Source organism: Acipenser ruthenus, chromosome 16, assembly GCF_902713425.1.
Source record: "Acipenser ruthenus chromosome 16, fAciRut3.2 maternal haplotype, whole genome shotgun sequence".
In the NCBI taxonomy this organism is placed as follows: domain Eukaryota; kingdom Metazoa; phylum Chordata; class Actinopteri; order Acipenseriformes; family Acipenseridae; genus Acipenser; species Acipenser ruthenus.
The window spans coordinates 29,339,030-29,364,174 of record NC_081204.1 but is presented as its reverse complement, the minus strand read 5'-3'; the positions used below and the strand labels follow the sequence as shown (position 1 = coordinate 29,364,174).

The following is a 25,145-nucleotide window of genomic DNA, read 5'->3' as shown; positions in this document are numbered from 1 at the left end:
ACATAACCCACAATTTAAAAAGCATTATGTTATAAATAGATCGTTGTCCTTTTGACACAAACAATACTTAACGCTTGAAAAACAGCTGTCAGTTGGTAGCATTTAATTAATTGTCGTTTTCCCCGCTGTAGCTATTTTTCCCACTCTTCTTTTGCCATTGTTTTAGTAGTACATTGTGAAACAGTAATGACAGTAGCCGAGGGAAAGCAAGGCTAACATAGACAGCAGCCTGACTGGCAGCTGCAAAGTGTGTGATCACCACAGACGCTGATATTTCTGTGGTCATTGTATTGGCTTTTCCTATTCAGTGCAATGCATTTTCACCACAACTGTTCTTTAAAAGTTAAGACTGATGTGTTCCTTCTAAACTGACAGAACTCATTTGTTAGATTAGTTTATGGGCAGAATGAAGAAACAGTATTGTGTGTGAAAGTTCTTAATTTAGTTGACTTTCAGTATCTAAAAAAGGTAAGGTTTTATTTTAACGGGCTAAACAACTAGGCACACCCTGGAAATACGAGGTGAATGTCAGCAGGCTACACATCACCTCATAAGACGCCAAGGGTCATGAGTTCCAGTGAAGAGGAGTGCGTTCTACATCTTTGAAGGATGTAAAACCTGCCAGCTTTAATGCCACCTGAGGAAGGTCATAGTTTGACATTTACAGGCTGGTTCAAGGAAAGTAATACAAACATGAGCACAGCAGGGGTTAATTCAATTCATGCCATTACCACCAGCCATCCTCAGGTTGCTCAAACAAACATTTAGAAGACACTTTTGCACGTGGCTTGCTTTAATCTACTCTCACAACACTGTACTTTAATTAGAGCACATCTTGTTCCAAACCCCAAACACTTCTAAATCTGAACTTCCACCCAGAGGTAACTAAAGTGCACTTCTTGCCATCTATCCTTGAGACACAATCCGTTGTCCGTGCTTGCGCTAGCTTTTCTGCTTTCTTTTTTCTTTTCCCACCAACATTCCAGCTGTGCTTTTATCACCTTCCCTCTGATCTGGAAAGCAATTTGTAGGAGATTGCAGGGCTCTTGAGCTTGGCCCAGGAGCACCAGTGGTGTGAAGTTACTATGACACCCAATGCCTGCAATCTTGCTCCTTACTTATTTACATATTCTCACTTCATTTGTAATGATCGTTCCTCTCCCCCCCAGTGAAAACACCTCTCAATGCCACAGTAAATTAATGTGAATTAACTTGTTTCTCTCCACAGATAACCGACGAGTAGTTTTGGAAAGGTCACGTTCACGTCACAATGGAAACCCCTCCGCTGTATGACCTTCCCCGCCTCCCCTCAAAAAAGTGCCAAAGAGACAGTGCTGGGATGTGAAGAGCTTTGAATCAACATCATCATCATCATCATCATCATCATAAAAAAGAACAAGTGAACTAAATAGTTATGAGCTTGAAAGAGGACCTGCAGAAAGCCAAAGGAGAATCAGGAAAATGGAATGCAATGTCTGTGGTCATACTGATGGACACATATCCTAAGCCTTACATATGGACTGTGTTTCTTTTTTTTTAATTGAATGCATTAAGAGTGGTGTGTCTGGCTACTCCTGGCTTACTTGGTGGTGTAGATGCACAGAGATGCTTTCTATGCCAAGCGGCTGTAAGTCTGCATGGCTTGTTGTGCCTGCTCATCTTTAGGATCTAGAAGGTCAAGCAGCTTGCTGTGGTACCCTTTTTCATTTCTTTCCAAGTTCAAATTATCTTTGAATTTTAGCACTGTGTCAAGGTTAGGGCAACCTAGCCCTCCCTGTACTCCCTATAATTTAGAGGCACATAGTGTATTCTAGATAATTCTATCTTAAAAAAATAAATAAATAAAAAGAAGTTTGTTCATTATTTTAGTTTAAATTGTTAAACTGAACAATTTTGTAGAAAGCTGGTTTTCAACATAAATCGGGACGGTTTGACACACATTAGCCTGACATACAAAGACAATGTCTTTAGCTGTTTGCTACATTGACCAATACTGGAATGTACGGGTATGTCTAGTGCTGTGTCTTGTGGTCTGGCTTTATCTCATTTAGCCAATGGTAAAATGACTGTACTGAGATGGAATGGATGAAAGCCATGGTGAAAATGAAAGATGAGTTTGAGAATGAGAGTAACAAGTAGCATTGGACAATATTGCATACAGATAGTGTTGTTAAGGTTTATTCTTGCAAGATGAACAATGTATAAAGATACTGCACACAAAAAAAATAATAATAAGGGCTTTAGAATTTAGCTTTACATTTCACACAGTTGAATTGAATTATGTCAGCTTCAGGGTCTTAATCCTAGGTTCAGGAACCTGCACAGTCTCTACTAAATTGAAGTATTTACTGATGTTAGTTTTTTAACAGCCCCAAGCAGTTCAGACTCCTTTGAATGTGCACAGTGGGCAGATCCACAGCCAGGCACTTCGTTCCGAGTCTAAAAGCAGTATAACTACAGGAGTTTGAAACAACATGGCGCCTGTCTTTAGAAAGAATCATTAACAGCCCCCTACACAGAATTTCATCTTCCCTTTGGGTGAAAGCAACTAGCTACCAGCGTTAAGCAATTCACAACATTATTATTATCATGAAGCCTCCGGCAACATAAATCACGCTTTAAAAGTAATCAAAACAGATGCTTTACAAAAAGAAATCTCTCTCTCTCTCTCTCTCTCTCTCTCTCTCTCTCTCTCTCTCTCTCTCTCTCTCTCTCTCTCTCTCTCTCTCTCTCTCTCTCTCTCTTTTCCTTTTCACAAATAAATGACAAATTCATTATGTACTGAAACGTACCAGACAAACATAAATGAACTACCATAGCAGTTGTGCATGCACATACATTTTACAACATGTGCAGCGCCCACATGCAACACTATCCAATTCATTTATTATACCCCTCCACCCCCTCACCACGCACACATTTCAATTACACATGAAAACACAATTTGGCATGATGGTGCGCGTCTGTTTTTTTTGGCCTCCCCATAAGAGGTCCATGTGGTAGAAGGTCTCGTCTGTATAGGATGAACTATGCCTGCCTATGGAAGCATGCCAACAGCTTGTAAAAGAGCAATTAGGAAACCGAACATTCGCAGAGAGCCGCAGTCATGTTTCCAGTAACTAACTAGACGAAACACTCAGGCAAGTACCTATATACAAATACATACAAGTGTTTACTTGGATAACAAGTACAGGAGTGATGGGGTTGTAAAACAAATGCATTCTGAAGTACAACAATGAATGACCAGGTTTGTAAATGACATCTGGCTGGATTATTAATGTGAAGCAGTGACTGGAAATCACAAAAAATAATCTTCACGCTCACTGAAAATTATTAATGTTCCTCAATTATATTGAACCAGTCATGACTCCAGGCAAAATGAGTGCATTTTAAAGAGCAGCTTAGTAGGGGCATAAATATATGTTATCTAATGTATTTGTGTTGTTTACAGCTGTGGCCAAAAGGTTTGCATCACCTTGAATTTTAGGATTGAGACATAGTTTATATATATTTTTTCACTCAAAAGATATTTAAATATGGGCAAAGAAAACTTTTTATCACACTGACATAGGCCACAGAACGTTTTTCCATTTTGTTTAAAAAAAAGCCGAAGTTTTCTCTTTTGTTCAAACATATAATGTGCTACTGAACTGGGAAAAAAACATTAACAAAGTATAGATAACGGGTATAAATACATAAATGCACTTGCTTGAAAGCAAAACTACGCTTATACTCAGATTTTAGAACCATCCTTGATGGTTTGCATGTGCAAAAATATATTTGGATTCGACTGTCAATAAAAATACTCTTAAAAAAAAGAAACGTCAATCAGATAAAAAAAAAAAAAACACCTTAAAGTTGTGTTGCGATTATCATAGAAAGATTGTTCTAATTAGAGAGACTGCAGCTTTAAATATCGATAAGTCATTCTTTATTTTTTCCCTTAGTACATTTGGGTGAATTAACACATTACTGTATTCTTTGAAAATACATTTAAAAAAAAGGAAATCATTGTTATTATATAGTAAGTGATTTACTATAGATGCAATTATATAAATTCTCCCAGTGCTGTAGGCAAGGGTATACACCCTTTGAAACAAGTGTGTTCTTTTGTTATGAACTTTACTCAGGCACAGTCACACGGAATGGGATATTGCTAGAAGCTTTGACTTGTTTTCTGAAAATGAAAAATGTCAGTTACAAATGGTCTAAAGATTGGTATTTGCTTCACAAGTAAATCTGTTTATCAACAAATTGCAAAACAAGTCATTATGCTGACTATTAAAAAATGTTAAAATCATAGTAAGTAGTTATATAGTTGAGCCTGATATTGCTGCGTAAGATACAAGCTGATTTATCCCCACTCAAGGTCAGAACGACCCATCCAGTAAACCAGTAGCTCTTGTGGAGTGGGTTTCAGCTTATGTTGTACATTTACCAGTCTATATCTAACATGCATTTCTAGTTTGAAAGGCTGTACACAGCCCTGCCTATATTTTGGGTTTTATGATATGTCACTGTAATACATTATATTGTTTTAAAAGCACTTCATATTTGTAACATCTTTTAATTGTATTTGTATTGGTTACACTTTGAGAGAAAGGTATGAGCACTGTTCTTTAGCAGAGTATTGTTAAATTATCTAAATAACCACTTTGTTATATATAAGCCTGAAAAAGTGTCTTTATTTTTATTTGTGAATATTTAGTTACACGTACTAAACAACTGAGCGTGCTTTCTCAGAATAAAAAATAAAAAAAATCACACGGCAACTTGAAGAACCAAGCGATTGTATACGTGTTGACTATAGAAGTAATGCAATGCCTTCATGCTAATGTGCTGTCATTAGAATTATTGTGTAACTATATTGGAATACACCTTTTAGAAAAACAAATGCAAGTTGCCTGTTCTTTTGCATAGTGTGAATAATTAATGGATAAACCTGCGTATTACTTTATAGAGATATTAATATAAGCATGTGTTATCTAGCCTTTTCATTTTCTGAAACAATAGACTGTCTGTTATAAATAGTATAATGATGTATGTTGCCGTGTCAGGCTGCAACAGCACCAAAAATGAACTGCTTAGAATATGATATTTCTATAGAGTTGACTGATGGGTAGAATTTTACTAGCACTATCGAACCTGCACAGGCCCCCTTATCAGGCAGGTGATGAATGAAAGTTTTTACAGTTATAAAAGGGACACTGCTTAACACCTCTATTTATTATCACCAGAGTCCTAAAAGCTGGTGTGTAATTCTATCCATCAGTCATCTTGTACCATACCATAAAAGGAACCATCTATAAAAAGGGATCTGCCAAAAAATACATTATGAAATGGGGATGAAGCTCACAACGCTTTTCTTTAAATACACAAAGGGCCTATTTTGCTGTGGCAGATAATCCAGATGGTTTTAATTAAAAGGAAGAAAGTATTTTGTAATATATATTTACATAGATATACTCACTGGCTGGCCACTTCAGAGCTGTCTACCCGATTGGGTTTGACATTACCCTGGTGGTGCCCTTTCTCCTGGTATACCCCAGGTCCCTCGATAACTCTGCAAAGCTGAATGAATGCTGTTTATTTAAACATTGTTGCTGATGAAGTCCACCAACTAATGCTGCACTCGTACACTGATGGCAATGGCTCAAGATGATAATACACCAATGCACTGTGCCAGGATTCTTCATCATGACCCTGTACTGGCGCAAAATTGTGTGAAATATTAATGACTGAAGGGATTTCCTTACTTCTTTTGTATCACTGGAAGCACTTGTATGTGGGTTTTCTGGTTAAAAACTAAAATGTGTTTATGATATACCCCGATTAAAATCAAGGCTTTTCAGGCCCTACTTACAAAGTCTTTCAACACTTGCAGCAACACAAACATATGCTTCCATATTTTACTGGAAACAATACAAATGTCAGGGTGCAGTGCTTAATTAAAACAATTAGTGCAAGACACATTCTGAGATGTGAATTTCTGATTATGGCACAGTAAAGCTCTTCCCATTCTTGTGAAGATGAATGCAACATTAGCAATGTAAACGCTTGTAAACCACAACACAATGGGCCTTCAGATGTTTGGTTAGTTTCATCTGTTTCACTTTTTGGACTACAGTATATACATATACAGTTCTCGCATGTCACAAAATTAAAGGCACTTCATTTGTTTCACAATTAACGTGAAAGGCAACCAACTTTTAAGTTTGTAAGTAGTTTTTTTCACGTTGTCGTGTTTTTTTTACTATTTTTCTTTTGATAATTGCAGTTAGGCTTGCTTTATTCAGTAACATGCAGAGTAAAGCAGCTGCTTCCATCTGTCAGTGATGCTAATTGGATCTGACAGTGGTGATCAGTTATATAAACGTCTTTGCATGACATAGTAATCACCTTATAAACAATTAAAGTGTTAACAGACACCTGTCAAATAAATATCTGTTATATAAGATTACACAGACATTTTTTATCAGACAAAGGGCGTCAGAAAAGAGCAGTTATAGAGATTGATGCTGCCAACATAGGGTTCAGACCACCACCTAATTTACAACAAAAAACTACAATTATCAATGAAAACAGTGCAAACAAAGATGTTTCTATGGACCTTAACAATGGTGAAAAAACCTGCAAAAAAACCAAACAGACAACAAGTTTGATATTTCAAGGATGAGTGATCGAAACCAAGACTACTATTACCCCTGTAAAGGAACACTTTACAGGGGTGACTGTTACTCATATTGAATATCCCGCTAATAAAACCACCAAAGGGTCACCTAAAAAATCTGTTTTTTATAGATAGCTTGTCCAAATGGAGAGCTCTCTTACACATATGAGTAATCTTAACCAAGACTGATTACCCCTGTAAAAGGACACTTTTCTCTGAAAATTACTTTTCCTTCTATCAAGTATCCCTCTAATACAAAGGCTAAAACTGTTTCTATTGAGAAGTTGTCCAAACGGAAGGAGATCTTCAGATTGTTTCCCAACTGAAAAAGACTGGTAGACAGTGGGAGCTGGTCTTCATATTGAGCTGATCACAAATAAGCACTGCATTGATACTGTAGGGTGTTATCTTGTAACAATTGTAAGTCGCCCTGGATAAGGGCGTCTGCTAAGAAATAAATAATAATAATGAACATAATCCCGATTTTATCTCTGTGAAGGGCAAAAGGTGAACCACTGTATGAATTTCTATAAATATTAAGACCAAAACAAGTAGTGTATGCAACAGTACAGTGTGCTGATGAATTTCACATAGTGGTATGTTCATATCAGTGGGTCCTGACACAGAAGAAATACAGTAACTACAAAGAGATTGCCCACACACACTCTCCTCCAGATAAGCATCAACATCCAGCAAATACAAAACTCAGTTATCAACTCGTACACAGATAAATCATCATAAGTATAATATAATTATGCTACATTTTGTATTCCGCCTTCTTTGGGTGTTAAAAATGTTTCCCTGTTTCTTACCAGCTGTGCTAATTATGTATACAAGCATTACAATGTGTCACTGAGTATGTCACTTTCAGAGAGAAGTTAATTTACAGTTAATTTACGGCTTGAGCCTTCAGGAGGTGGTTGGAAAAAAAAAAAAAAAAAGTCTCTCGGGTCTGTAGAACTTCCCACCAACTGCTGATATCATATCCCCCATATCCCTCCCCCACATCCACGGTTGCTGTGGCTAATCAGTGTTTCAGATTTGATCTGTTCCGCCTCTCCACACCGTGCTGCATCATAGATCTTTCCTATCTCTCGGTCCTAAGGGTCAGGTGTCCAGTGCTGTGGCATGACGACCCGCATTGATCTTTGTGGTCAGTGTGTAATCCACAGCACGTCTTGTTTCAACATCTGCTCCAACCCCCCCCCCCCCCACCTCCCATCCTTTTAAATTTTCCAGCTGGAAAGGCATGGCATCACTGAAGTGAACAGCAGCTACTATAACCTATCAGAAGCAAATGTCCATCTCTAAAGCACTTTCACGTTCCTCCATTTTTCTCCTCCTGCTTTCTCAGGGATCCTTTGTTAATTTCCTTTTCAAATGATAGGGTCAGACCTGTTTCTTTTGTTATTATGCCTGTTTCCCAGTTAGTTGTCTGAATATCGCTCATTTATATTTAAAAAAAAAAGAGAAGAATGAAGCTGCAGGTGCAGGTCTGTAATTTTGTATCTACAGAACAGAGACTAACTATTCCAGACACACACAGAGAAAACACTATCAAGCCCAATGTGCTTGAACACTGCCCTTTAGAGCTTACTCACTGGAGGATACTGATCCCATACTCATTCCACATCAGCACCAATGTACCACAAGAAGAACTAGAGTAGTCATATCTCACAACCATCAGACTGAGTCACCCAAACCTCCCTGTTTCAATCTTCACTACAAAGCCAGAATTCCTAGCCACTGGCTCTGTCTGTGTAAACACTGACAATGTGGGCAAAAGAATAGGAAATTCAATAATTAAATAAGTACCGCACTCTGTATGGAAGGCAGGAAAACCACAGGGTGTTTTATTAAAGGCTGTCTTAAGATCATTTTACTTATAGTGCATAAAAGCCTCAAAGAGACCTTGTTTTTGCCTTCAGCTAAACTACTCTGTGTGGAATATGTACTCCCCAGTGCAGAAATGCTAACCACATGCACGTAGTGACTATTAATGAAAAAAAACCTGCCACTATCAGATTTTAAGAGAGAACCTGTGTACTATTCTCTTTTTATTTGGGGTGCTGTAGTCTAAATTGAGTAAAGGTTTAAAAAAAAATGCACATGAAACATAATAGTTTAAGCACTTTTTAAAAAAAAAATTTATTTTAATGGTCGTTATATATGCCTATGGCCTGAATACTCACAAGATGATTGGTTTAAGACTAGCCATCAGAATGGCATTGGATGTAATATATCAATATACTGGGGTACAGGAAGGACAATGAACTACATTTGATTTACATAGTATCTCTTACAGCAAAAGGCACTAAACAAAAAATCAACAAAAAAGCCAAACTGACATATTTTAATTTAAAAACAGGCATGGCAGAACTCATTCAGATTTCTGGTCTACTTCAGTTCTGTTTGAAATGCCTTTTCCACAACAGCAGATGACTTGTTACTAACCCTTCAGAGTTCTCCAAACTTTTAACATCCATAAAATAGGCAGACATTCTGTTTAACATCATGCAGGAGGCACTTTTGTAACAGCCAGAAAGAAAGCTGTCATCCACCAGTTGCAGTGCTATAGAATGAATCATTTCTAAGTTCTCCCTAGAGCTTGACTCAGGCCTCGTGAACTGGACACGAGTGCACTGACTATCAACAGAGAACTGAGCCACTCCCCCAGCCTCAGCAACACCTATACAAGTGTTCTACATGATCAGCCAGTGGTGTTCCTTTATCAATTTCAAAACAGCGGGCTGTAAAAAAGTGCTGCACCCTTCCATCATCTTCATGGAATGTCAAATCAGCTTTGTTCTAAAACGAGAGACATGCACAATAAAATGTAGATGGGCAGCCAAGACCATGCCATGCTTTTGCTCAAACGAATGCAGAAAAAAAATTCCCTGAGTTACAAAACAGTACCACACACACACACACACACACACACATATATATATATATATATATATATATATATATATATATATATATATATATATATATACACAATATGTTGTATTCAAAGAACCTTCACACAAACAGCACTTAAGAAATACTTAAGTCTGTGTATTATCACATTATGTTCTTAATCACCTGATGTTGTGTTGATGTCTATAGGGTAAACACTAGTTTTAGTTACAGACAATATTCTTAATTTACCCTAAAACCAGAAAATCTAATTATAGCCAGTAATGTGCATGGAAAAAGCTTAGGGGGTGTGTTACGAAAGCACCTAATGGTATCCTCTACTAAGTCAAGTTCAATACAAGAAAACTTGTCATTCTTGTGTAAATATCTGAATGCTGTCACTGTTCTGAGTTTGTAATTGGTGCCTGCCAACTCCTGTAATAAGGATCTTTACCCTTCTCTGAATTATTAAAATACATTGTTTAGCAAACAAAGAAGTCTGTATGGATGCAATTAAAATGAGGAAGGATGTTTGAGTTTTATCCATATTTAATTTCCTCTAGTCAACAATGACCAGTTTCTTATACATATTAAATGACAAGGAGTGGGAAAAAAACAACAGCAGCAGAACTCTGTAATATTAGCACTTGTTTTTGGATAACAAACAAGTATACAATGCTTGAACTATCGAACCCTGTTCAATTAAAATGTTCAGTGTTATCTCTGAAAATACATTTAAACATGGTTCCTGAGCTATCCCTCGATCTACCAGCACAAAGTAACGTCACAGAAAGACCACCCTGGAATAACTAATGAAATGCATAAAAATCACCTCTTTATATCTAGTCTAGTGGATTGGTAAGAGCGTTGCAGCATTTCAAAAAAATATATACATTACTTTTTTAGAAGGTGAATGAGTTTGAAATGACCTTGGAAAGGGAAACCTTGCTCCGCAATAAGAGTACTGATTTAATAAGAGCTGAACTAGTGGAACTAAACAATAAAGGATGGTACTGCAGTTAAAAGCTAATAGAGACAATCTTAGATAGGATGTTAAATAATTATGTGGACTAAATAGGTCAGCTTGAAATAAAGAATCCCCATTCTAAATTAAACAAATGCTAAACTTTTTTTTTTTTTAATTATGCAAAGCCACCAGGGTTTTTTGCAATTGAAACAACTTCATCAGTCTATCTGTACAACAACTTCCTAAAGGTGCGGGGTTAATGAGGTGTAATGTACCGCAGAACATTGTATTTGCATTTGGTGTGAATGATTTAAATGCTTTCAGCTCCCAGGAATTCGTTTAATATTATAGCCATCGGCAGGGTAGTTATAAAGCTTGTCTCTATTTTTCACTTTGCCGTGAATACAGGGAGTGTCGGATGAAGTTCCGAATTTTTGAGTGGTTCAAACTGTACGCAGTGTGAACAACGCAAAGCTGACGCTTGTGCGAGTGGACTGTTATCATGCCTATCCACCCCTGTCTGCAGTGATGAAGGTTGGGGAGGGTATGCTGACATTTCTGAATGTGTAGTTGGAAATGTTACATTTTTAATTCAAAATGGCACAAAGCAAAGTTTTATTTAAAAAAATATAATGTAGCAGATTTTTTTTTTCCATCAGTATCCAAAAAACAGCAAGATATAGCATGTTAACTGTAAGAGCCAGATTACTGCACTTTCTTTCCATATTTTATGGACTCAACTGTCAAAACAATTTAGCTAACAAATGATCATTTAGGAAGTATTAATTATTACTAATATTCTGCTAGAATGCAAGCTTTAGATTAATTTAATGTGTATTGCATTAAGTTTAATAAACAAACAAACACACATGCAATTCAAGAAAGATTTATCAACTTAAGACCAATCAGAACACAAAATGTTTCCTGATGTACTTTTCCTAATTATATAAGTAATTGAATCGAGCACTTACAGTCTGGAAGAGTTCAGCTTATTAAAAGTATTTCACTGCACTAACATCTCTATGTACTGTATGCAGTGGAATTGATTGCATCAACACTTGCTGTATATTTTGAATCCAACGACAAAGGAGAGAACTGTGTTGAATAAAATAGGCAGTTTTTCTTAGTTGCTAAAAAATGCCATTTAGCTGTTACAAAGGGTACCGTACATAATTAATCAGCATTAAACTCATCATGTTCTGACGCATAATGAAGGTCAAGGTTATGTATTTTAAAAGTTATTTGTATTTGTATTTTGTTCCTACCATAGTAGCTTTTTAATGCACTGTTTTGGACAGTTAATTATTAAATTAGAAGCACTGGGACAGATTTCTCAAGGTGCCAAAGTAAATATAAAACTGCTAACATTACAAAGGTTCATCTTAGTTGTTTGTTGCTTGTTATGTTACAGTTTCTCTTTACGAGACCAAGCCTGCTGTGTCATTAACTCAGCAGTATACTGTAGTTTATTGCAGTATTACAACCCTGTAGCATATACTGTAATATATTTAAGGGATAATGGCATTGCTGTGGCGTGTTCCTAGGTAATTAGGAAAGTCCCATGTCAACAAAGTCAGAGGCCGAAGGTTCGTTATTACAGACGAAAAGCCATAGCAATGTCATTATCACCCTTATACTGCAACGTTTTAAAGTGATTTATTGATTTAACTCTGTTTGTCTGAAATAATCATTGGACTGTAGTCCACTGAAAGAGTTCACTTTTTGAGTGCAGGGCTCAAGCGCGCCTGAGAAGCGTTTCATCAGTAAGTAACGGTTTTAGAACAGGTGCCATTAATTGGTGTCATCTTTTCGGTTATTGAGTTACAACAGAAAGGCTGACCTTCATAGAATACCGTAGAAAAGCTGTGTCTGGCTGCTGCATTATATAATATACAGCAAGCCCTGATATTGATGTGATATAGCCAGATTGATTGTAATCATTTTTATTTAACTGAAAAATATAGTATAGGTTGCTATAGGTTGCTGTGGAGCCCTAACCACTGGCAGCAGTGTGGAGTAGTGGTTAGGGCTCTGGACTCTTGACCGGAGGGTTGTGGGTTCAATCCCCAGTGGGGGACACTGCTGTTGTACCCTTGAGCAAGGTACTTTACCTACATTGCTCCAGTAAAAACCCAACTGTATAAATGGGTAATTGTATGTAAAAATAATGTGATATCTGTATATTGTGAAATAATGTATAATGTGATATCTTGTAACAATTGTAAGTCGCCCTGGATAAGGGCGTCTGCTAAGAAATAAATAATAATAATAATAATGTGGAAGATATATGCGGTGGATGTTGACTTTGTATTATCTAAATTAAACAATTGAATTAGGTGAATTACTTTCCTCAGTTCCAGCTCTTCAGATGTTTAACAACACAGTGTGATTCACCATGTCATTCTGTCAGTGAATTTGAATGAATTCAGGAGAAAAAAAAAAAAAAAAAAAAAAATCCCTAAGCAGCATTGAATATGAAACACTTATTTGATGCTCTCAGCACTTGTTGTATTAATGCTTGTGCAGTATGTAAAAAGTCTATACATGTTTCAGGTTTAGGGGTTACATATTATGTAAAAAACACACTAAAAAACGATGTATTTGTGAACATCTGTCTGCAGTGACATAATGCTTCTGGCTTACCATGGGCTTCCTGGGGATGTCTCTTGAATTGCTTGGCTGTTTCTTACCTCCCAAAGGCATTGAGGTAGCTCTTTCCCTTTGAAGACAGCTGTGCTTCCATTTACTCACAGCCAGCATTACTCCAATACAGCTGTTCACCTAAGAAGTAGGATTTAGAACTCCACTGTGCAGTGCAAAACCTGACAAAATCCTACAAATTGATATGCATGTTTTTATTATGTGCATTAATATCACCGTATGTTTTCTCAGTGGTTGCAGTGCATCATTAAGAGTAACCTTGCCCCCTCACTGATTCTCTTTCAAGGTCATCAAGGGAACAGTATTGTAGAGTATGTTCATTAAACAGCAGTTAGAACTAATCTGCAATGGCAACTTTATTCAGTTTCTATGTGGAAGACCAAATAGGGATCACCATTTCACCATTCTCTTGATTCGTTTAAATCTGGTTTCTTGAATGTCTCATACAGCTCAATTTCCTTAAATGTAATCAATAACTTTTTTTTAGATACCTTTGAAATATTGTTTTTCCCCCAAATTCATATCCAAATGCATCCTGCACAGAAAATAAAATACAATATATACATTATTGTCTGATAAAGCGAGTCATTTTTGTATATGCTTTCATTAGAATGAAATTGAAGGCAATATAAAATCCACAAGAGTGAGAAAATAATGTCATCTTCTCCATTATGTCATGAAATGAATGATGTGCTGAAATTCACACACAAGTAATATACCAATCAAATGGACATTGAGTTGTGAGTGTGGGCCAAGGATTCAGAACTATCTGTGACACAAGCAGCTTGAAGCGAGTAACTGACCTCCAGGTTCTTTGGAATGACTTTTCCGAGCGTTTGGTTGATTGTACTTTCTTATTGGCGCAGCAATAAATCAAAGGTTTACAAGAAAGTATTGGGAAGCAGCACATTTTATCATTAACAGAAGTAGCATGCAACAAGTCCTACAGTGCCAGTTGTATGTACTGCTGTCAAATTTTACAAACTGCTTTAGAAGTGAAGCCATTAAGTTGGGCTCTCCCATATAACTTTAAAAACACCCTGGTACATGTATACCAATGTAATTACACAGCAGCGCATATGCTATTGCACTGGTAATGCATTGTAATTACTATGCTGTTACAATAATTTAATGCATTATTGTAGTAGCGTTATAAAAATACAAATTGAAAAATGTCTACTAAGTAATAACAAAAGTAATTCATTTCAATGTGCATTTCAGTTTAGAATGTAAACACAATGTAATACTGTATATTATAAGATATGTTATGTAAATGTAATTACTTTTACAATAATAGTAAAATAAAAAATTGGGAATGCTTTTCAGACTGTAGGATAGTGAATATGTGGAAAGGTTCTAAGTGCCACCTGAATGATTGATTAGCCGCGTAGGAATGATGTATCACTTTTCTAACAATGTGTTAGAAAGGAAATGTCATTTGTCTTTGCCTAACTGTATTTGCTAATCATGTATCAAAAGGTTAGCGCAAATGCTTTCAAAACTGTTCCTCTCAATACCGCTGATATCAACTGTCACATCTTTTATTACCAGGCTATTAAATTCATAAGGGAAACAATACCTCACTAATGCAGCGTTAATGGGTAATAAAGGGTTTGTAGGTATCATTTGTTGACCTTTTCTATGGGTTGCTTAATCTACACTGTTATCAAAATATTCATAGTGTCACTAGGACAAAGCGTGTTTTCTTTTTTAGTGTCATGTAGGTTGATGAAATAATGTTGTATTGCTGTTCAGTGTTTATTAATAACATATCGCTTTTAAAGTTAGCTCTTAAAATGGTCTGAAATGCTAAAACAAAGTGTTATATTACACAACATACACTTCTAAGATGAATGCATGTACTGTACAATGACTTGGATGGAGCATTTGTTGCCTTGTTTTTTTTACTCCACTCCGACACTGTGCTTACGAAAATTCTTGTTTAATATATAATTGTCCCATCTTCAATGCATGCAAAATATTTTAATGAACATAAAGTCCTGTTAAACACGCAATGCATTTGTTTCCGTTTTATTAACTATTGCTTCTGTAAAACTGTTCTCCTAAAGGTTCACCCAAGAATACTGCGACTGAACTCCCATGTTGGTCAGACAGATGGATACAGATGGAAAACCCTCATTCCCAGTGTTTTTGTGCCTAGGTAAATAGTTTGGTAAATAGACATTTACCAAACATATAAAATGTCTTCCTCGCTTGTGGGATCTAAAATCCCATTTGAAGCCATTAGAAATCCTGTATACATGTTGAAAGAGTTTTTTCTGATTCATTGAGCTTCATCCACATCTGCTACAGTTTCTCTGTATTCTTCTCTTCTTATTGTAATGGTTGAGCCCTTGATGGTTCTTTTACTGTTTAGATATTCTTTTGCTACTGCTTTATATTTAACAGAAGGGTGAGGTACTGTTTTGCTTTTTTGCTGGCAGCAGAAAGTTGTTTTTGTTTTTTTTGGATATATGAAAAGGATTGTTGTCAGTGATGTTTGCATTACATGACTACTCTTGTAACAATTGTAAGTCGCCCTGGGTAAGGGCGTCTGCTAAGAAATAAATAATAATAATAATAATAATAATAATAATAATAATAATAATAATGACTGACACATGATAAACAGCTTGGTTTTTGCATCCCTTGTTGGTGGAACACTACCAGACAGTAACCTTTAGCTTATTGGCATGGTTCCAAAACTGCTGCCCCACCCCAACTAATCTTATAAAGTTTCCTTCTGAGGATTAAATACTGCCTGCTTCTTTCACTTTCTATAATTTTTTGGTTTACTGTAATTATTTTGTATTTCAAGTTTCCTGAAGCCAGGTAAGGTAAAACTATAGTAAATCTGCAGACAACCCATTTTGATAATCCCTTACTAAAGCAGGCATACTCTGAAGAGGCGGTCGACTTGATGTAATAATGTATTCATTTTGCAGTATTGTATTTTTTATTTATTTATTTGTCATTTCTGGATTACTTTTAGAATTAAAATGGAATTTTGTCCCAAAGTATTAATTTAGCAAAATGTGTATTCATTGGAAGTAAAACATTCATTAAATGTATATTTTGCTTCCTTGGAATGCATTTTGAATTTCAGTAGAGTTGGAAATCCAGTTTGAATGCATTATAAAGAACAGCTATGGTGGTGCCATAAACTTTGATTTATTTCAGGCCAAGAGTAGGAAGCTCTAATCCCTGGATTGATCCACATGGCTGCCCCACTTGGATAACTGATGAATGTATCCCGATTGTGTGAACAGCTCATGTGTTTGATATGCCTTTGAATGCTGAAAACACAAGGTTATTTGATAATTAAACTGGGTCCTAATGCACAGTGAAACATTATCGATTAGCACTAATTCAAACACAGCAATGGGATTTTTTTTCATATATATATATATAAATGTATTCATAGAGATAAGTACCTGTACGTTGAGATTCTGAATCATATTTCCCAATATGAATGACTACTATACATAGAGCACTATGAAATAATTACCAACCAACTACTGAACCTGGTTTCAACCAATACAAATCTACAACACACAATTACTCCAGTCAGGAAATGCAATATTCCCCCAAAGACAATGTACCTTCACTGGAATTAACCTTTGGTATTTAAATACAGAGGCAGCAGATCCGAGTTGTGAACAAATCATTATAAATAAAGGGCTAATGCAGGAAATGTCAGTCGATAGGTGTCACTATTGTACAGAATGCTGGCAGATACACTGTAGGGCTGAGGTTGTTTGACTTCTGTAACTGTACTGGGATATCAGTAGTGGTTGACAGAGAAAACAATCACAATTGAAAGGGTAGACATATTTCTGGTGCTTCATGGGCATGTAGGTGCTTCAAGATGTAGCAGCATTTTAAAGTTGTTGCACTGCTATTTTCCAGGAAGTTAAGACACATAGCAGATACTGTAAGAGTGGCAAGAACGTATGCTCCAAGAGAGGGACGCTACCAGTGCCAACGATGACTAATGCTGAATTCAAACACGCTTCTCCAAAGACATGGGCATAATGGGATAAACACTTAAAGAGACTTTTAACATGTTTTACCCCAGTAGGTCGCACGCAAAATAAATACATTAAACATCTTAACTCTACAGTATACTAACAAAAGCAGTTTTATTTATTTTGTCTATTTTATTATTTTCTGTTTGTTACTTAATACTGAAATGATACAGTTTATAGTAGTGTTAATGGCTTCTGTGCTGAGCCTTTACTCCCAGTTAATGATTTGCAGGGATTGTTTAGTGCCCCTAACCCTTTAGTAATTAACTTAAAGGACTGACACAGAGGTACTGGCATGAGAAAACATTCAATACATGGAAATGCCTGAACTGGTGTTCATTACATGTGCGTATTCTGTGGCCACAGTGTTTGCTGATCATTGATATAAATGGTTGACAATGAAGACATAAGCTATTGTTGTGGATGTAGTGATATACTTCTATTGTACATTTGCACTATCTGCCAAGAAAGGATCTGAAGGCCATTTTTACAAAGGCTTGTGGTACTGAATGGAGAGTAAGTTGGCTGGTTTAATTGGTGTTTTTGAGATCATATTAAAAGCTGTACGTTTCTCACACGTTGTATCAAAACAACAACAACATCAACCAGACATGTCTATAGTGAAGCTGTTGACAAAAAGTATTTTCTATGCATCAGATATTTAAATAAAAAAAAACAAAACATGGAGTTCCTTAGCTTCCTGTCCTGACTGTCTATTAAATAAACTGTCATTTAGGATATGCTTTCAGTCAAAGGCCCCTTTCACACTGGCACTCTACCCACGTCACAATCCCACGCAGTATGAAAACACATACCTGGGTTGACCCAGGTCAGCAGCGACCCACCTCAGTATGTGGGTGGACACGATTTGACCCGGGTCAAGCGAGACACAATGCATGATGGGTATTTGTAATCCGACGAAGTAACAAACAGCAACGCCTGCGTGAAGGTTTCACTTCTGCAAGGAACATTTCCTTTTATTCTGTTTAGCCATATTTTTGTTGATTGAGACACACCATGAGCCAGATTGCAGCAGAGATGATGAAACATTTAGAGAAACTTGAATGGACGTGTCCACAAAAAGCTCCTTCCGGGGCATTGCTACGCACGCTTCTGTCACCCAGTTCGACCCTGCTTCTTCAGAAAGCAGTGTGAAATCGCGTAGCTGACCCGCATGACAGCGGGTCACGCCAGTGTGAAAGGGGCTTTAGTAGATTCCAAGGAAGAAATTGAACCAACCACCTCTCAGGACAAAGCCACAGTGCTAAGCAACCACCGTGATGTGTTGCTTGACTGGTGATATAATGAGACAAATCAGGGAGCAGTGATTACTACTCTAATTCAGTGGAAGTGTCTGTTTGAAATCTAATCATGTATGTCTCCTTTTCGACCTGTTGAACAGGCCTGTTGGGTGCCCTCATGAAAGCATTTAGAAGCTGCTGATGTATCTGTGAATCACCTCTCTGCACTAGGTAACTGATTGAAGTGTGCTCTAACAAGGGTGTGTTGCCATCTCCTTCATTTTAAATAATTAGGCTGAAAAACAGTTATACAAAAAATTTTAAAAAAGTTAAATAAATACAACAGCACACGCAAACTGTACAACAATCCTCATTGTAAAAATATCATATAAAGCTAGAAAAACAAGTTTAAAAAGCATGTTATGAAGCTCCCTCCTTATAACGCAGTAGTCGGGCACCATAGTTATGAGACTATGCTCTTTGTGCTCTGCCGAATGAGAATGCAAGCGCTCGTGGAATGACTTTCAATAGGAGCCACGGCCATACCAGCCTATAACTGTTGTATTGGAGGAATGTAAAGCCTTCATCTTTCAATTGTTTCCAGCAATAGAGGCCCCAGGTAATGTTTCATAGCATTCCTCATCTCAGAAAAGAAAAGGGTCACTGTGTTGTTTTAGTGTACAATGATGCAGCTCAAACAGATAATGATTCACTTAAATTTGTTGTTTACATGTTCTTGCTTGGAGATAACATTTGCATTGTCCATAGAACATTGTACATTGTGAATAGTCTATGAGTTCAGGGTTCCCAGAAGGAGGGTTGGGCTTGCATATTGTACTTCTTCCTTAATTTTGCTTTCAAGAGCCTTCCAAGAGTTTTCTGTCTAGAATTCGAAGACGTTCAATAAATAAATGGTTGATAATTCAGAATAAATTTGCAGGTATTTACTGATCCTCTGGTAGACCTTTTTATTTTATTTTTCTATGATTTGTCTACTTTTATTTTATGTAGATTTTGTAACTGTATGTTTCACATTGTGGCTGTATTTCTTTAAAGGTGCACATTTGATGTTTTTTTTTTAATGCATTCTTCCTCATACTTTAATAAACTGAAATAGAATTGTATGCACTGCTAAGCAAGCAAGAAGTGACTCTTAGCTAGCATATGTAAGGTAGGCAATTCAACAGGGAGCACCCCATCAAGGGAAAGTTGCGGTTCATTTCACTGCACTGAAAATGTGCTTCATCCAAATGACCAGGGAATATGTGGCAGAGGGGTCAGAGAAGAAGAGGTGGCTGAAAATTAGAACTAATTACTGTACAGCTGCTGTTAGCCTTGAACACAGCAAAGTGATAGAGCGCACATGGTGGCTAAGCACTATGCACAGGGCCTTGTTCTGTGAGCTGGAATTAAAGGTGTTGTTTTAAAGGAATGTACCAATACTTATATGGTGTGTGCAGAACAGGTCCCGTGATATTGATATAGCCTGGACCAACCCACATGCATTTCATAATACTGCAAATACTACACAGAGGTCATTACAATTGTAGCGTACCAAGGTGTGTACCCACTTATATCATTTAATCGATGAACTGGACATTACATGGAGAAAAAGCTGATGTTCAAAATGGGCATTAGATTTGACGTGGGTTACATGCTCCTCTCTTGCATGCCCACACCATCCTTAAAACCCCTTTATCTGTCCTGTGTGGCTGAAGGCAGAAGGTGGTCCACTTGAGCAGGAATGATCCACAGGTGATGTATGCAAAGATGTGCTATTGATGCTATAACCTAGACACTTACACTCAGGCAGGGGGAGTAAGGATGGTGTAATGTCGTTGTACTGCATATTCATTATATATTAATGATGAACTAAACTGAGGCTGTAAAAACCTCTACAGTATTGAGGATAATTAGGAAAATGTATTTTAACAGCTTACTTCCTACACATTTTTTGTTTTTCATACATGCATGATGTGTGGGGGCACTAAACTGCTGGTGAGCCCTCCTGTAGGTGTTACATAAAAACATGTTCCAGCTAGTTCTGTGATTCTGTAATTCACTGTGACTATACTTTGATTAACAGATGCGGTGTCTGTTGACCTTCTTTGAACTGAGTGCAGAATGTAATTAAAATGTGTTCAAAAGCAGGCAATATATGGGCCATTTTTTATGCTGAGTAAAGGGCAGTAGAGTTATGCAGTTTAATTTCCGTGCAGTTAAAAATTAAATGTCGCTAAGATCAAAACTGCTTGTAAAGAGGGGAAAAAATGTATGTCATTTGTAATAAAGTTTAGCCAGAAGTGTCCAAGTGCTCATACCTAACTCAAGTTTTATTATAAAAATCATCATCATATTATAACCACATTACCCTAAGGTTCAGAAGGGAGAAACACAAGCATTTAAATTAGGAATAAAACATTAGAAGCTCTTATCTGATAGAATGTACTTCACATTTCAAAATAACCTTGGGCTTGCTACCACAGTTATGAGTTTTTCCCATATTATATATTTGGACCTTTTAATAAATGTGATCACTCACATCAAATCTTGGCTATTGGGCTGCATATGTAATATTTTGAACAGACTGCTGCTCGAATGTTTTATGTAAAATAAAAATGCAATCTAATAATTACTGATACCCGGATATATTCATTTGAGTATCGTTTCATGTTCCATGGTATTTTTTTCATGGATCGCAGTTAAAGGGGGGGGGGGGGGGGGGGATTCTGTCCGCTGTCGGTAAGATGATGAGGTTAAAAGCTCTGTGCATAGAAATGCAGAAGAGCCTGTCTCTTTTCTTGCACTGCCCAGCCTCTGCCCTGTTACAGTTATAGGACCTTATTGCGGAAAGCTCCAGGTATTTGTAGATGGATGTACAGCAACTGATGGCAGTGACGTAGTTCTGCAACAGTTCAACAAACCAAGATGCACTCCCATATCCATTGTCTAAAATGGATGCTTTCCATAATCACTTCACAATTACATTATTATACTGTATTTACCAAATAATTGTTCACTAATGACTTTGTAACTGAAAGTGTTACTGGTATACAACTGTGCCTGCCTATTTCGATCACAATCGCATGGGATGCTTACAGGACTCAGAATCCTTATGTTTGAATGAATGTTGCACGCAGGAGTCCTGTGATTATGTGACTGTCTGTTTGATAGGTGGATTTGATATTACAGCAAAAGCTCACAGTCATCGACTGCACAGAAGATACTTTAAAATCGGAGTTAGTGGCACAATTATTTGGATGTGCTTCTTTAAATTGTTGTGATTCCAAGTGGAAACCCTTAAAACACATTTAAAAAATCACCATTAATGTCATAACAAGCGTCATTGTACAACAAACACAAACCTATTATTAAATGCATTTACTGTATTATGTTTAGGACTTGAAATGACACCAATTGAGAGGTAGCAGTTGGCCCTTCAAGTCCAGTTCTTTATTCCAGCCAAGTTCTCCATCAAGGCCCCAAGTATGTATTATTTCATTATTCATTATGAAATACACCTGGAGTGGAATGACCCTCTTGGAATGGAATTGCACTCCAGTAAATTAGATAGAAACAAGACCTAGTAGTTTCTGGGACTCGTATTTATCTATACTGTAATTTGGTGATAATGAGCTCTTGGAATTAGTATCCCAGTGCCAGGTGTTGAATCCTAACATTTATTTCTTTGCTATCGTGAAACTCCAACAAACCATTGTGTAGAAGTTGCTGCTATACATTATTTCCATGGCAATCTCCCTTGCCGAGAATTCACTACCCTCTGGGTAAACCCTGAAGCAATACAGCCCCCAACATGCCTGAGGCCTAATCAAGAACAACATTATTACCCGCGCCTCAAGGGACGGGCAGATTGCCGTCTTTTTTAGGATGCAGGGAGGACTGGGGCAACCAGCCTCACCCAATGGTATTTTATTAGACATCTGAGCTGGCAATTGTATTATGATTAACATAGGCACCCCACTGTGATCAACGTAAAGCAGTACCAAAGTGAGGGTAATAACAGTGCCCCAGTGTTTTGCTGTAGATAGTCATTACAGCCTTGTAAGTGCTATTTGTGTCAATGCATATGTTAATTAATTTCCATTCCAAGATGGATTTAATAGGGCTGCCAGAATGCATTGTAAGTACATACCTGGCTGTTCACAGTATATATATAGTATATCCTTTTAGGAGACCAGATCAGTTGGCTGTGTGTGAGTCTGTGCGCCAGGGATGCTGCATAGTCTAGTAAAGCTGTGGACTGGACACCAGAATATGCTGGGTCCAAATTGGACTCAGTCTACTGATTTTAACTAAAATACAACAACCATTTAAAAAGTAAAATAGCACCCAACCTGTCAATAAAAAAACAAAAGTACATGTAAGAGACACAAACTTACTAGTGACCTTAGGCAAGGCTTCATTCACACAAAAAACTATGTAACAAATGTATTATTAGGGCACTATAGAAAACAAGAACAGCTGGTATTTTCTGAGGCAGCCTTGGAAACAGATGATCTGAAGGAGATGTGTGGATGTCTGCTGTGGGATAAAGTGTCTGGACCTGTAAAGGGTTAACAACGCATTGACAGCTTAGAGAGAAAAATCTGTGACAGACGTGCCTCGCTGCCACTATCTTGAAAACGCTCCTAAACAGAAATAGACTTTTTAAATAAAGGGCTGTAAATGTGAGTAATAAAGAGCCTCTTGGGAGCAGGAACATGCCAGTCCCTTCTGATGACAGTCAGAGCAGACCTCTAGCTCTCTGAGTCAGCTAAATGATCATTACAATCATTAAACTGGATTGACAGGCGGCTGCTGTGAGACAAAAGCAGAATTCTGCTCAGCATCCCTGGATTAGAAAGGAAGGAGCACTTGCCAGTAATTCTTCAAGACAAATATTGTCACTCTCCAGAGACTGCTTTAACATTGCAGGCAGGGTCAGAAAATCAGCAAAGGAGGTGTAAGTGTGAAATCATTCAACCGGACGTCTGCAAATCCCCTTGTCCCCCATTAATAGAAGATGGAAGAGAGCATCTTATATCTTGGTTCTGTTTCCACGGCTATTTGTATCAACATTACCAAGATTCACTTCTCAATAGTAAACAGTAAATTACAGTACCTGCACTTTGAAAAGACTTTCTAGGTCCTACACTATAATCAGCCTTCACATTGTAAATGTCTTTTTCTTTCTCCTATTTAATGGAATGTGGAGCTATTATATTACTGTAACTTCTTGATCCAAGAACAAGGGCAAACACATTTACAATCTTCAGGGTTACAGTAATACAGCAAATCTTTTCTATTTCAAAGTGTCTACAGTATTTCTTACAATACTTTGGTCTGGAGCATACACATATGCCAGTCCAGGTTGGGTTAGCACACATGCCACAGGATACTGGTAACTGTCCCAGGATCGTTCAAGTATACAGTACACAACAATGCATCATCATAGGCAGCACTAGAACCCTCAATGCCTTTTCTAAAGTGAGAATACACATGCAGTTAGAACTACTGTGCAACTCTATGTGGAATTGCAATGTAAATGTTAACCAACATATACATTTTTTATGTCATGTCAAAACTCATTACAGTATAAAGCTTATCTAAAAAGCGTTACCTATTTTATTGAAACTGAACCAACTGGGCATTTGTTTATTAAGATTATATCGGCACCTGAAACATTTTGTAAACCCTTAAGAGCAATATGCTTAAAAGTATGACTTCTATTTTAGTGTGGTAAAAACTAAAATACATACAGAATGATGTATTATTTTATTTCACAAACTATCGAGAAAATTGTATTTGCAAACAGTATGGGTCTTGTGCGTGCTATAAAACAAGCCTCGAGGCATTCCATTTTTTTTTTCTATTACAATAAAATAACTGACCTGTTATTTAGTGCATAAATGTGGTATATTATTTGCTGCTTTATTTTTTGTGTTTATACGGTATGATTAAACTTCAGGTTTGCATGAGCGCCACACTGCTACAAGCTGTGAACAAAATGAGGGAACTGATTTTAAATAGCACAGCACAGTGGCAGAGAATACCTGCGTTTACTTAAAAAAAATGTTTTCAATATATATTGATAGCTTGGACATTTCATTTCTAAATGTCTTACAAAGCGCAGGCATAGCGCATAACAGTTGTGATTTTACTTCAATTGGTACAATTTTAGAGGCATTTCCTTGTGTCTGTTCATGCACTTATCTGTAAACAGCAATATTGCTATTTTAAAAAATATAAAAAAGAGCAACAATTGCAAAACAAAAGAGCTCAATTGGGTATCAGTATCCATTCCACTGTCCAAATTGATATACATTCCAACAGCCATACTGAAACACCATACAAAACTATTTTTATTGTGTGTCTAGACTTTCGTTAGGAACCTACCTGTGTTACAAACCCTGCTTACTGATTTAGAAACATTGAGATTGTTTAATAGCGTCTGCATTCATAGATCATCCATAATGAATTCAATCATTAATACGAAGATAAGGCATCAATGAATAATAGTGTTACTTGTATCAGAAACAATGTATTTATCAGAGGTTTGTGGAAATAAAAATGTGTGACCAAAGGGAAAATGTTTATTAATGTGTAACTGAACTTGAAATAAGTAATAGAAGATCAACTAAATACTTATGCCAAACAAAAAAGACGTTGATGTATGT

At 36.9% G+C, this 25,145-nt stretch overlaps 1 protein-coding gene across 7 annotated transcripts in view; it reads left to right on the top strand.

Moving 5' to 3' along the window:
• The window catches only part of LOC117411924 (protein diaphanous homolog 2-like), a 403,755-nt gene extending 398,991 nt beyond the window's left edge, over positions 1–4,764 (top strand). For all 7 annotated transcript variants that reach the window (XM_058989329.1, XM_058989330.1, XM_058989334.1 and 4 more), the window contains one exon: positions 1,229–4,764. In XM_058989329.1, the coding sequence (XP_058845312.1) occupies positions 1,229–1,293 (65 nt within the window). In that variant the 3' untranslated portion in view covers positions 1,294–4,764. The remainder of the gene's footprint in view (positions 1–1,228) is intronic.
• The last annotated feature ends 20,381 nt before the right edge of the window (positions 4,765–25,145 follow it).